Below are 13,797 nucleotides of genomic sequence, written 5' to 3' on the forward strand. Positions count from 1 at the left end.
AGGACCAACAAACGGAAGTACTTTTTCACACAATACATAATCAACTTGTGTAATTCTCTGCCACAAGATGTGGTGAGAGCCAACAACCTAGATGACTTTAAGAGGGATCTGGATAACTTCATGGAGGAGAGGTCTATCAGTGGCTACTAGTCTGAGGGCTATAGGCCACCTCCAGCCTCAAAGGCAGGATGTCTCTGAGTTCCAGTTGCAGGGGAGTAAAAGCAGGAGAGAGGGCATGCCCGCAACTCCTGCTTGTGGGCTTCCCAGCGGCATCTGGCGGGCCACTGTGTGAAACAGGATGCTGGACTAGATGGGCCTTGGGCCTGATCCAGCAGGGCTGTTCTTATGTTCTTATGTTCAGTGAAAGAGTTAAGGGCATGATAGCTAGGGGGGAAACTCTGTGGTGCCCCCTTCCCTTGATGCCCTAAGCACGTGCTTATTTTGCTTAATGGTTAATCCAGGGCTGTCCACAGGGAAGGAGAGAAAAAGGAAATATTAAAAAACTCTCCCTCTACACTCTGTTTCTCCCCCATGAGTTTTTCATAGGTCTCCACTTATCTTTTCTTATTTTCAGTAAGTGAGTAAGTAAATTTATTACGGTCCTTAGACCAGCTTAGTTCTTATTTTCAAGTAATAAATCCAGATTGAAAACAGTAGGCCACACATCATTATGTTTGTCACAGCTGAACTTCATCCATCCAAAACTGCATGACCAGGCTGATATTCAAGAATGGTGGTCTAATCCATAAATAAACGTTATTGGTTTTTTCCAGTTCCTTTTTGCTTTCAGATAGAACGTGCAGTTTTCTAACATTTCTATATTAGTTTATTTTTAAAATGAAAATGAGAACAAACCTTACTGTAACTATGATTAACAATAGCAACTGATATATTTTTAAAATAAACAATTTTACTATTTTATATAGTGACTAAATGCAATGTCTGTGCAAAAGCCCAAACATAAGCTATGCCTTCAGCTTTCACTCTTAAGAAGATGGCTGATATCCAGACTAAGTTACTCATGAGTAGCCCAATTGAAATTAATGGAACATACTAGTCGTCATTATTTATTTATTACATTGCTGTAGTCCCCTATCCATCCAAAGGCTCTGGGCAGTGTACAACCAAAAAGAAAAACAACAAAATATACATGGCTAGCATGCCCCATTAATTTCAGTGGGACTACTCATGAGTAACTTACTCCAGATGTCAGCAGATTAGTTTAGAGACACTTACCACCAATGTGCTGAGAGTAAGACACCATAATCCATAACTGTGTAAAAGGTTGTGTTTGGCTAATTAAAAGAGGACTAGTGAACTAAGTCTGTGTGTGATGTTATTGGAGTGAAACGTTTTATAACTGGGTTCTTGGCTAGTGATTGAAAGAGGGAGGAGAACCAGTCTTCTGGTTGCTAACATGAATTGTCCCCTTTGCTAACCAGGGTCTGCCCTGGTTTGCATTTGAATGGGAGGCTAGCAGTGTTCCCTCTAACAGGGATTCCCAGATGTTGTTGACTACAACTCTCATAAGAGTTCTGTTGCTCATAAGAGTTCATGAGAGTTATGTTGTTGACTACAGCTCTCATAAAAGAGCCAGCATGGTGTCGTGGTTAGAGTGCTGGACTAGGACCGGGAACACCCAAGTTCAAATCCCCATTCAGCCATGATACTAGCTGGGTGACTCTGGGCCTAACCTACTTCACAGGGTTGTTGTGAGGAGAAACCTAAGTATGTAGTGCACCACTCTGGGCTCCTTGGAGAAAGAGCGGGATATAAAATGGAAATAATAATAATAATAATCCCCAAGCAAAAGCCATTGCAGCTGGGGATTCTGGGAATCTCTGTTAGAGATGTGAGTACTGTAAGATATTCCTCTTAGGGGATGAGGCCGCTCTGGGAAGAGCATCTAGGTTCCAAGTTCCCTTCCTGGCATCTCCAGATAGGGCTAGGAGAGACTCGTGCCTGTAACCTTGGAAATGCTGCTGTCTGATTAAGTATAAGGCAGCTTCCTATTCTCCTAGTTGAGAGGAGACTGAAGATACAATCCATTTACATTCTACAGTTTTATGGACATGATCAAGCAACATGTGAAATCATGTTGGCTGTTATCTGTACCAACTGCTACTTATACCGAATGGAATAAATACACTCTAGAGGGTGTTGTGCATTTTGGTTTTGGTTTTACACAAAATTCAAATGCAAGAATAGGAGCTATAGGTGACACCACCTTTGACCATTTCTCTCTCTTTCAGGTGCGTATTATTTGCTCTGCATCAGCTCCACTCCATAGCATGTTTCTTCAAGAACACCATGACAGTGGTCTGGATGAAAGCAGGATACTGATGGATGATCTGGGGTTGAGCCAAGTAAGCACTATGACCATCAGTGCCTTTGTTGCAAAAGGGCATAATTGGCCTTGGTCTGAGTATTGGCATGATTGTAAGCGAAAGGGGGAAAGAAAGCATTTAATGGTCATTTTGTAGCTTTCTGGCAGGATCAATGCAGCACCTTTTCTTCTCTTATAATTTATTGTAATGCTATTCATAAACAGTGAAAAAGTAGGTGAATACCAATAAATGTTAGTATTATCCCGAAGATACTTGTTTTAACAGAGTGTATGTTTCTAACATATTAAGAATAGTGGCTAGTGCTCAATATAGGTTCTTCAGATTTAGTGGGGCTAGACAAGGCGTTAACTTTGTACATTGCAGTTTCATTCAAACCCCATGGTGGGAACAAATTGTTGATCAACAGAAGAGAGGCTCTTTCTCTGGGTTAACATAGTAGGTAGCTGTTGCACCCAGCTTCCCAAAGCATGGTCTGTGTGTGACCATCAGGGACATATTTTCAGATGGTACAAAGTGTTTCACAGGGTGGGGAGGTTGTCAAAATTTACCCCCACTGCTGAGCCAGCAGTGGAGCTGAGCGAGTTGAACTCAGAAGCACCAGTGCAGCATCATTAAGTCAAGAAGTCAGCTAGTGTTTGTCCAGTAGAAAATAATTCCCCGCAATAAGTTCCTCATGTTTTCTAGTAACTTCTCCCTCATGTATCTTATAAGGAAATACACAACTGTTTATAACTACATAGTAAACAATCCTGGAATGTAGTTAAAGGGTTGCTGTTCCATGAGAGTCTACATAATCTAGTCTTTTTGCTGAACTTTCAGTGTATGTTACTAAACAGGCTTGCACAGCCATTCATTTTCTCCTAACTCATACCTTTATCCCATGATGAAAACATGCAAGTAGTGTGAGGAAACCATGGTTTTGTGTTGGCTTGCCATCCATGTTCAGAAAGCTTTGTCTGCAAAGCTGTCCTGTCCTTCAGTCCAAACATGTTAGATCCTTTAGTTCTATTGCCATGAGGTAGGATAAAAACATTACATTATGGTGGAAGAAAATATTTTGAGAATATATGGGGATTTATCCTGGGGATTTATTTATTTATTTTGCACTTTTGAAAGGCTAGATTTCCTTGACCATATGTGTATCAAGCACAAATGCTTCCCTCTAATAGGGGAAGCATCCACATTTTCCAGCAAAGTTCCACAAAATGGTTACGTGATCCACAGATAATTCACCCTAGTGACATTTTAGCCTCCATCGAGCCAGCTGCATTATAAGCCAACTGCTGGATCCATTTTGGGGAATGACTTTCAATCGGTTTGCTTCACAACTTACCAAGCAAAGGAGGTGTATAGCAATGTTAGCAGAAGCTACTCTCTGTGCCTCTATAGCAACATCAGTATTCTAAGAGAGCTAGACTTGCTTGCCCCTACTGCGTGAAAGAATTGCAGTCTCTATGCAACAAATTGGTATTGCCTAAGCAGCTCTCACCAGAGTTCTCGAAACGAACCACCACCTATTTGGGCTGGATCATGTGTGCAGTTCAACTTATGCAGTGCTTTTTAAATATGAGAAATTGTTTTTTTAAAAAACACCAGTCCCTGTCAGCATGAAGACTTCAACCCTTGAAATTAGCAGCCGACATGCTGACTAATGGTGTAAGCACTGCGCACCAAGCATCTCTACAGCATAATGCAGAGTTTCTGGGTGAAGGAGAGATCAGCAAAAATTAAATCCTCCTGCCTGCACTGGGGATTATGAAATGCCACAGAAGTGTTTGCAGCTGCACCTGCGCCAGTCAGCATCTTGGCCAGAATACTTAAAGACCAAGTACTCCTTAAACCTGTGTGTGGCAGCAGAGACATTGCCTGTGCTATGAAACTGAATGTAGCACAAAGGAGCTGCAAGATGCCCACAGAATCTTATACAGAATTCTAGTGTTCATTTGTCTGCTTAATCTTCTTTAATTCTTAAAAACATTGGCTGCCATCCTAACACTGTATATGTGCTTCTAACAAGAAGTGCACATGCAGCACTAACCCCCACATTTCTAAAGTGTGTGCTCTGGAAGTAGTCTGTTCAAATGGAAACATTTTTCTGACCCTCAAGAATATGGTTTTGCTGTAACCGAGTGTTTCCAGAGCGCTGAAAATAGTCATGCTCTTGTGCAAGAGCAACCGTGCTTTGGAAGTGCAGAGGCTAGTGCATGTTGTTAGAAGCATGCATGCAGCATTAATCAGGAACAATGTTCCCTCTAAGGTGTGTGTGTGCACATGCGCTCACACACTTTTTGATGTCCACTCAGTTAATTGTAGATCCCACTCAAGTTGAATTAGGAAGGCCCCACTATGAATGCATGTTAACCCCTGCTGACTGAGCAAGGAGGCACCTTTTAAAAGTGGGAATTCTCTTTCTTTAGCAGGGGAAGAGCAACTGGCCCTATCCAACCCCAACACAGCATCCCTCCAGTGGCTGTTGTTGGTGGCTTTCTTATGTTTCTTTTTTAGACTGTGAGCCCTTTGGGGACAGGCAGCCATTTAATTAATTAATTATTTTCTGCATGTAAACTGCTTTGGGAACATTGGTTGAAAAGCGGTATATAAATACTCGTTGTATTCATATGTGCACGCACACTGCTTTGATACTGCCACCCAGAACAAAATGCATTCCACACACCAGTGAAAACCATTAGAGAGAACACTGATCAGGGTGTCAGCCATTGTGCCGACCCCTCCCCAAAAGCATTGATTCTGAAGAAAGGGGAAGTGGGAGTTGTAAACTGCACACAACTTGCATGAGTGTCTGGGGAGACAATGACTTTGTGGGCTGTGTGTGCGGTTGTATGATTGCATGTACAAGGAGTCCTTCATTTTCTAGTTCCTTTTCTGGCACTGCCTACATCTTTTGTCCTTTCTTTTATATCTCTCTAGAACTCTGCTGAAGCACTTTCTATGTTTACGGGAGAAGAGGAGATTTTTGCTTTTCAGCGCACCATCTCTCGCCTCACCGAAATGCAGACCGAGCAGTACTGGAATGATGGGGACAGGAGCAGGAAACCCTTGTAATTGGAAAGCTAGCAAATAGTTATTATAAAGATGGGAAGTTTTAACAAGATCATAATTTATTTTTAAGAGAAGCATCAGGCAGTATTGCACTTTACCCCTCGAACTATTTGCATTTTTTGATGTTAATGATTAAAGGTTTATGGACCGGCACCACTCTGATGGGGAGCAGTTGCATGCCTCTTTGTACGTGGAATTGTTTTCTTCAGCCTAACGTGAAGCTGTTACGGAAGAAGAATCAAAGTCCTCTGTGGTTTGTGAACTATATAGAAGGGATAGGCAGAACACACACTGCCACATGCAGTTCGTGTGCTGTGTGGGTCATAGTGGTGGACTAAAGCTTGCACACAGAAAATACCCAAACCAGGTGGCTTTAAACGCAGATCCTTCTACCCATCCACTTGCAATGTTTTGGTTGCAAATAGGTAATTTGGTTGCAAAATTGTAAGCCCTTGAGTACCCTTGAATTTTTCTAACATTGTTCTTGGAGCCGGCCACTGAAACCTCAAATTGTCCTTCTGCCAAATGCACAGAGAAACGTCTTTGTACTGCTCTGCAGTCTGGTTTCTGTTCTTCTAAGTATGATTATTATTTTGGCTGTTCTACTGCCACAGTTTGAAGGATCTGATCTTGTTTGTGGTCTGCAACTTGTGTAACTTTCAACAACATTCACCTGGGAAGGAAGGGTCCAAAAAGAGGATGAAAAGTATCATTATGGAAGCAGGAATGAAAAGTGTGATTATCTGGACAAGTGCAAGAATAAAGTCTCCTGGGAACTGCTGTGCTGTTGATACTGGAGAGATGGCTCTGAACAAGATTGAGGCTGGAGAGGTAATGAAAGTGGAAAGTTCCCAAATATTGAGGTTATGTGCGTTTCCCTGTTCACAAAAGCAATTAATTGCATGCAATAAAGCAAAAAGCAGCCCTGTTTAGTGGTCCCACAATATAATTCCACTAATGTCTGTGCAGTGTAGTCACAACCCTATGCACACTTAAGAGAAAGCAAAACACTACTAGTACAAAGAGATGATATAGAAACAGTAGTGGCTCTGCCTAGCTCTGCTGCCACCATCACTCATGAAATTGCCCATGTTACTCGGACAGGAAATGCACCAATCAAAATGTGGTGAAGGCACTGTAATCCTATAATGCCACTCTGCTAAGACACAACCAATCTGACAGCCATAAAGGTACCACAGTACACTTCCCACCACAGCTTGATGTGGCACAGTGACACACAGACCAGCAATAAAGCCATACTTGCCAGGGCTCCCTGCAGAAAGAAGGTCTGCAACCAAGTACCCTTTTATTATTATTATTTATTCAATTTCTATACTGCTCTTCCAGAAATTGCTCAGGGCAGTTTACACCGAGAAACAACAAACAAATAAGATGGCTCCCTGTCCCCAAAGGGCTCACAATCTAAAAAGAAACATAAGATAGATACCAGCAACAGTCACTGGAGGTACTGTGCTGGGGGTGGATAGGGCCACCCCCTATATAAAAAGGACCACCCCGACCTTTTACCATTCAAATGGACAGAGCCATGCAGAGAAGGAAATACTGATGTCCCAGCCAGAGTGGTCCGCCAGCTCCATAGTGCAGTTGGTGATAAGCAAACATGAAGCAATCCAGGAGAAGAGCTCAAGTTCCACTGGGAAAGCATGCTTCCATACAGGCTGTACAAACAGCAGAGCCATGCAAGCATTTTGCAAAGGAGGAACCACAACAAGAAGCTCACAGGAACCAGTGCCAGGAGTCCCCTGGGGACTCAGTGAGAAAGATCACCGCTCCAGGACATGGGAGGAGGGCCTGAGTTCTGCTATGGAAGGATGATGGGGTTGGGGGGACACACTACAAGGCAAAGCTAATATGGAGGATGCTTTGCCAGGAAAAAATTGTCAGGGGCTGCAAAAATGGGTAGAAAGCAGGGCCAGCACCCATCCTTGGTGCTCTGCTGAAAAGCAATTCCCTGTCCACACAGCCACAGACAAGAGTCTCAGGAAGACTCAGCTGTTGGGTCCCATTTTGCCATTCTTGCTGGTGCTCCAATGTCGTCATTTAGACTGAATCACAGAGCCAGGGTGTAACGGAGTGCCCTGGACTGCCCGCCCCATGTTTATAGCCCACCTAAAGACACCTGACGAGATTAAAAAGAAAGGGCATCTGCTCACCAGCATGACAACAGGGACTGAGTAGGGACAAGGACAGCTTTTATTGAACCTCACACATGAAGGGAGAGTTCCAACAGTACTGTTAATAGCATTGTGGCTTTGACAGCTGCATGACAGACAGGGAGGCAGAAGTGCAGCCTTTCCCATCATTGCACCTCCATGCCGGGTACAGCTGCCCCTGTTGCAGTGCTGTCTGCCATATACTCTTAAGGCAGGCAGGAGCCCTGTTAGAAGTGGCAAATCCACATGGGGGCAGCAGGGTTCCCAGTGGCCACTGCTGTAGGCCTCCCCTTTTTTTGGTATTGCACTGGGAGTGGGGAACATCCTTGCCTCTGCTGCTGTTCGGAGGCACCTTGTTTCCTGGGCCATGCCCAGAAAAGCACCGTGCTTGCAACGAGTCATGGTCAGTAGCTGCAACAGAGTCCTGAGGCTGGATCAGTGGCACCCAGACTGTGACTTGTGTACCCTGCCCTGGAGTACTTGAAGAGTTTCTTGGGATACCTTGTAGTTCCCTGTAGGCCAGAGTCTACCTGTCCCAGGCCTCTTGGTTTGTTTGTTGCTTACAGTAACTGTTGAGGTGAAACACCCACCCACAAAACAAGATCATCCTTCTGACTAATTTGGGTAGTTGATTAGTTTCACTATCCCTGAGGCTAGTTAGGTATATTTACACAGCAGTAGAGGAAATTTCCGCCTTTGAGGGATGCTCAGTACTGTTACTCAAAGGGTAAGTAAAACAAGCCATTGTTATCTTATTGCACTGAGATTTCTTTGGAGGTGCTTGTAAATCATCTGAGGTCTGATGCGGAAAGGTCCAGGAGAATCACCTGTGCTGTCCCTCTCCCAGTTAAAATCGTCCACCAGGGCAGCTAAAGCAATTCCAAAACTAATTCAGATACACTGTAATGGGTCCAGTAGTGGAAGAACGAGTGACTGTGGAAGAGTGAGGTGGAATGTTGGGCAATGAAAATGTGAGTGACACTGAAGGATTAAGGATGGCTGAAGAAAGCTGCTAACAGAGAAAGCTGGCAATGTTGGTTACGGCATGTCAGGGTAGGCAACCTTTGGAACTCCAGCTGCTGTTGAACTACAACTGCCATCATCCCCAGCCACCAGTTATTGTGGCTGAGGCTGATGGGAGTTGTAGTTCAATAACAGCTGGAGTGCCAAAAGCTGCCTACCCCTAGTATAAGTTATTAGAGTTATTGTTTCCTTTTATTTGTTAACTGACTACCTGTACCTGGTGTCATGTATCCTAAATAAATCCTTTATTCTTTTAAAGCAGTCATGTGTTCTGGACTGGGTGAATCTGGATATGCCACTAACCCTTGACAATGCTCAGGCAGATGCATTACAGGAGAGTCCTGCTAATCTCTGAAGCAGTAGGTGGTAGCAGCTACTTATTTCAGAGAGAGGTTTTGGGGAGGCTAGAGCTGGTGGCCAGGATGAGCTGCTAGAAAAGGCCTGAATGTGGCTTACTAGTTGGCTCCTGGGGCCACAGCCTTGAGTGGGACCCCATGTACATCACAGGTCCACACACCCAAGAAATTATCCATGTAATCAAAAGTGTCTAGAGCTTGGCCACCCACACTCCCACTTGAGCACTTTGCCCCTAACTGGAAAATATTTCATAGCTGCTTACTTCAAGAGGGACAAGAGCACACCCTGATCTAATTAGACATTCACAAGTCCCCAGACCCAACTGCTCCCCCTCCCTAGCCAGCGATTATCAGCCGATATAGACAAGAGTCTAGCATAGTGGTAGTAGGCTATCCATAATATCCAAGTATTCTTCTGCAACAACTGGGATTTACCAAACAAGTGTGACAGGCTGGGGCTAAGGGAAGACCCTGCATCTATATTGCTTTCAAAATGAAGTCCAAATCAGAATGTATGTAAGCAATTTTATCTGCAAGTGCTTAGCAAATCATTGTGGGACACACTGCTGTAACTGGGCATGCTGGGGCCCAGTATGAAGACACCGCACACAACTCAGAATAGCTGTACTGATCAGCACACTGCACAACGTGGCAAATAGTTTGTCTTCACCATCACCACCACAGCAGGTCTTTAGCTGCTCTCCGCTGCCCCATGCATCTTCCTGCTGGGGGGGCATGTGTCCCTAGAAGCTCCACATGGCATCAGCATGCACATGGCATCTGTGCAGGTGCCATTTGTGTGGTCAGCAACATTTATGTAGCTGCCATGTGCGTGCTGATGCTATATGGGGTATCTAGGGATGTGTACCACCCCAACAGGAAGCTGCATAAATAATAGCCATGCTAACTCTTTAATTGCCCTAGCTGTCTGAAATATCAGGGAGCTGATCAGGAAGAGGCCAGTGAGAAAGGAAGCCTAAGAGGCTGTTCTCACGCGCAGCCTAGCCCGGGCTAGGCTGCTCGTGTGGAGTGCTGGGATCCGCGTGGATCCTGGTGCTCCCACCCGGCTGAACCCTGCTCCTAAGCCCAGCTGTTAGGCAAGGTTAAGGGAGCAAGCGCTCCTTTAACCCAGCTGCTGGGCTCATGTGTCTTTGGCTCCAAGGAGCCAAGGAGACACAGAGATGGGTGCCTAGAGCGCCCATCTGATGGGAAGAGATCCCCTAAAGCACCACAGTCATTGCACGGTGCCTTGTGGGATATGTGGAGGCCAGGGGAACGAGTCCTGGCCTCCGTTGATCCTCACTGCCAGTAGCACAGGTTGTGTGGGTGCATGGCTTGTGAGTTGAAAGGAAGAAGAGGGATTGTCTGGGCGAAGATAGGTTGAAGCCTGCCTCCCCGCACCGCCTGTGCTCACAGTTGCATGAATATCTGCTAAGAGTGATTGTGTCAGCTGCCCAAGCTATTTGCATATCCCAGAGAGCAACGTCGGAAGCCATCAGTCCCTGAAAGCTAACAAATTATATGCTGTTTACAGGGTACTGTAAAGGTAAAGTGTGCCATCAAGTCGATTTCGACTCCTGGCGCCCACAGAGCCCTGTGGTTTTCTTTGGTAGAAAACAGGAGGGGCTTACCATTGCCTCCTCCCGCGCAGTATGAGAGGATGCCTTATAGCATCTTCCTATATTGCTGCTGCCCGATATCGTGACAATGGAGATTCAAGCCGGCAACCTTCTGCTTGTTAGTCAAGCATTTCCACACTGCGCCACTTAAGGTGGTCACAGTGTACTGTACACGAAGTAAAAACATTTAGCACAAAATTTAAAAGAACAAATCTCTAACTACAACTCTTCCCAGAAGAGAAAGTCTACAGATAAGAAAAAGAGAAGCTCACAAGATATGTTTCTATAACTGTAACAATTAACAAGCCATTATTATGTGTATTTGCCTGATATTATACAAAATACATAATAAAGAAAAGAAAAGCTACTACCAATTTCTTCTTCGTGGTCTCCGAGTGTCACACATGCGATTTGCGCCTGCGCAGAGCCCCCATCCGGAAACTTCCAAAGTTTTAACTTATTATGAAAAAAGAGCGGGAAAACCAGCTCTCCCTATCAGCAAATGTACCACACCCCTTCAGTCTCGCTTCGACTGCTGCAGCTGCCAGCTACTGCACCTCTGGTTGTCTTCTCAAGCTTTGCCTACAATATACGTATTTATAATTACCTTTCTGATTGTTTTTGTTGGGTTTTTAAAATGTCTTGCTGTCCCCTCATTGCTTCATCTGTCACGTTTTGCATTTTTATTCTGATCAGGACCCCCCCCCTTCCCTTTTGTGACTGCCTCTGACCACAAGAATCGTTTTCAAAAATTGCTCCCTGTGCTTCTCCAAGCTGCCTTCCTCCGACGGACATTCATTGTACTTCACTTGCTTGGAGGAGTCACACTGTACTGACCTTTGCTCGGTCTGTAAGGGTTTTACTAGGCAAGCCTGTCATAATCCAGCTGCCCGACTTCATGCTTCTCTCTGGGAGAGAGCCCTCCGGACGAGCTCTTTGGCAGCGGGGACTCCGGAGCTACCGCTACCAGCTCCAATTTCTCTCCCTTGTAAGGGAGGAACACCAACTGCTCCGCACGCTCCCCCCTCTACAGAAGACAAATTGGCTGAGGAAGCCATGCAGTCTGTGCCCGATGTACCCCCCCCCCCGGCTGCCCATACCACCCACACCACCCGCAGTGGTTTCTCCTCCAACTCACATGGCCCCTCTGTTGCCGGGACCGTCAGCTCCTCTGCTTCCTCGTCCCGTGACTCCAGCCCCAGCTGTGCCTCCTTCTGCCTCCTCTGCTGGCCCTTCTCTCCCAGGCCCGAGCGGTATGCAGTTGGCCCCGACTACAGGGCGAGCACTTGCTAACAAGAAAAGGGCAGGGCCAAAGTTGAGCTCGACGGGAGCAACAGCAAAGGCAGCGAAGAAAGGGTTGTTGTGAGGATAAACATAACCATGTACATCACTCTGGGCTCCTTGGAGGAAAAGCAGGGTATATATTCAAATAAATAAAATATTCCTTTTCTATCCATTAACTTTTCTATTCTGTGGCGTTCCAGGAGGAAGTTGCAAAAGAAAAAAAAAGGTAAATTTACCTCTGAACAAGCCCATTCAGCCAAGAGATGCAACTACTTGCCTAGATTGAAACCAGGTGAGGAGGAATCTGACGCTGATTTCTGTTGTGAATTCTCTCTGGTAAGAGATACCCTTCTATTACAGCAGGGTGCACTGAGGCACAACACAGTGGAGTCTGCCTAGGCATGTGTATGCTGGGAGTAAAAGAAACTTGGAGCCAGTTCATAATTTCAAATCAATATAAGGAGTCTTTATTGGTGAACTCCATTCTAGATAGGAAATTGGAGAGATAGGATCTCTAATCTAGCTAGCTAGCTGGATGCAGAGGGATGGTTTCTGCATCTCTGCACACATGGTGCAGGGAGAGAGAAGTGTGTGTGTTGCAAGGGAGAAAAAAGGGGAAAGAGGAAGAAGCAAGCAAGGAAGGAAGTCCCTTAGAGTAGCAATCTCTAAGTAGATTAGAGTAGCAAGTCCCATACAGTAGCAAGTAGAGAAGGGATGACCAATGTCTTGACCCCTCTAGCCCTCTGACTCACTAATCCATCCCCCTCTGTTACTGAGACATGAGACAGCGTAGAGCCCTTCACATCCAACAATTCCATTATATATAAACTTAGCTATTCATATCCTTAAAAGGGACTCATTACACTCATTACACTGCTTGTAATGAGCAGTGACATAGACTGGTCTTTCTGTATTGTAATCTCCTTGTTAAAGGCCTTCAGGTACATGTAGCTCCAGTGAACCTTTTTTATAATAATAATTTATCCAGATGTACCACTGAATTTCTTAAAGAAATGTACATAAGGAAAACCCTTCTGGATCAGGCCCAAGCCCCATCCAGTCTAGCATCCTCTTTCACAAAGCGGCCCACCAGATGATTCTGGGAAACCCACAGGCAAGAGGTAAGTGCATGCCCTCTCTCCTGTTGTTGCTCCCCTGCAACTGGTATTCAGAGGCACTCTGCCTCTGAGGCTGGAGATGGCTCACAGCTATCAGACTAGTAGCCATTGAGAGACCTGTCCTCCATGAATTTGTTTAAACCCCTTTTAAAGCCATTCAAACTGGTGGCCATCACCATATCCCATGGCAAAGAGTTCCATAGATTAATTTTGCGCTGTATGAAAAAGTAGTTCCTCTTGTTGGTCCAAAATTTCCTGACCTTCAGTTTCATGAGGTGATCCCAGGCTGGTTCTAGTGTTGTGAAAGAGAGAGAAAAATTTCTTTCTGTCTACTCTCTCCACTCCACACACAATTTTATACACCATGTTCATGTCTCCCCTTAGTTACCTCTTTTCCAAGGTAAAGAGCCCCAGATGCCGGAGCCTAGCTCCAAGGAAGTTGCTCCAGGCCCCTGATCATCATGGTTGCCCTCTTCTGCACCTTTTCCAGTTCTACTATATCCTTCGTAAAATATGTTGACCAAAATAAAACTGCTAATATTACAATGCCCTATACCGACCATAGATTTGTATAGGGCATTATAATATTAGCAGTTTTATTTTCAATTCCCTTCCTAATGATTCCTAGCATGGAATTAGCCTTTTTTCACAGCTGCCCTGCACTGAGTTGACACCTTCAATGAACTGTCCACCACGACCCCAAGATCTCCTGGTCAGTCACAGACAGCCCAGATCCCATCAGTGTATATGTGAAGTTGGGTTTCTTTGCCCCAATGTGCATCACTTTACACTTGTTTACATTCAACTGCATTTGC

The 13,797-nt window shown here is 45.0% G+C and overlaps 1 protein-coding gene across 4 annotated transcripts in view; it reads left to right on the forward strand.

The window, feature by feature from the left end:
* Positions 1-5,561, forward strand: part of AFG1L (AFG1 like ATPase) — a 109,845-nt gene extending 104,284 nt beyond the window's left edge. For all 4 annotated transcript variants that reach the window (XM_053296118.1, XM_053296286.1, XM_053296036.1 and 1 more), the window contains 2 exons: positions 2,253-2,366; positions 5,277-5,561. In XM_053296118.1, coding sequence (XP_053152093.1) covers positions 2,253-2,366; positions 5,277-5,411 — 249 coding nt within the window. In that variant the 3' untranslated portion in view covers positions 5,412-5,561. The remainder of the gene's footprint in view (positions 1-2,252; positions 2,367-5,276) is intronic.
* The last annotated feature ends 8,236 nt before the right edge of the window (positions 5,562-13,797 follow it).

Source organism: Hemicordylus capensis, chromosome 1, assembly GCF_027244095.1.
Source record: "Hemicordylus capensis ecotype Gifberg chromosome 1, rHemCap1.1.pri, whole genome shotgun sequence".
Taxonomy (NCBI): Eukaryota; Metazoa; Chordata; class Lepidosauria; order Squamata; family Cordylidae; genus Hemicordylus; species Hemicordylus capensis.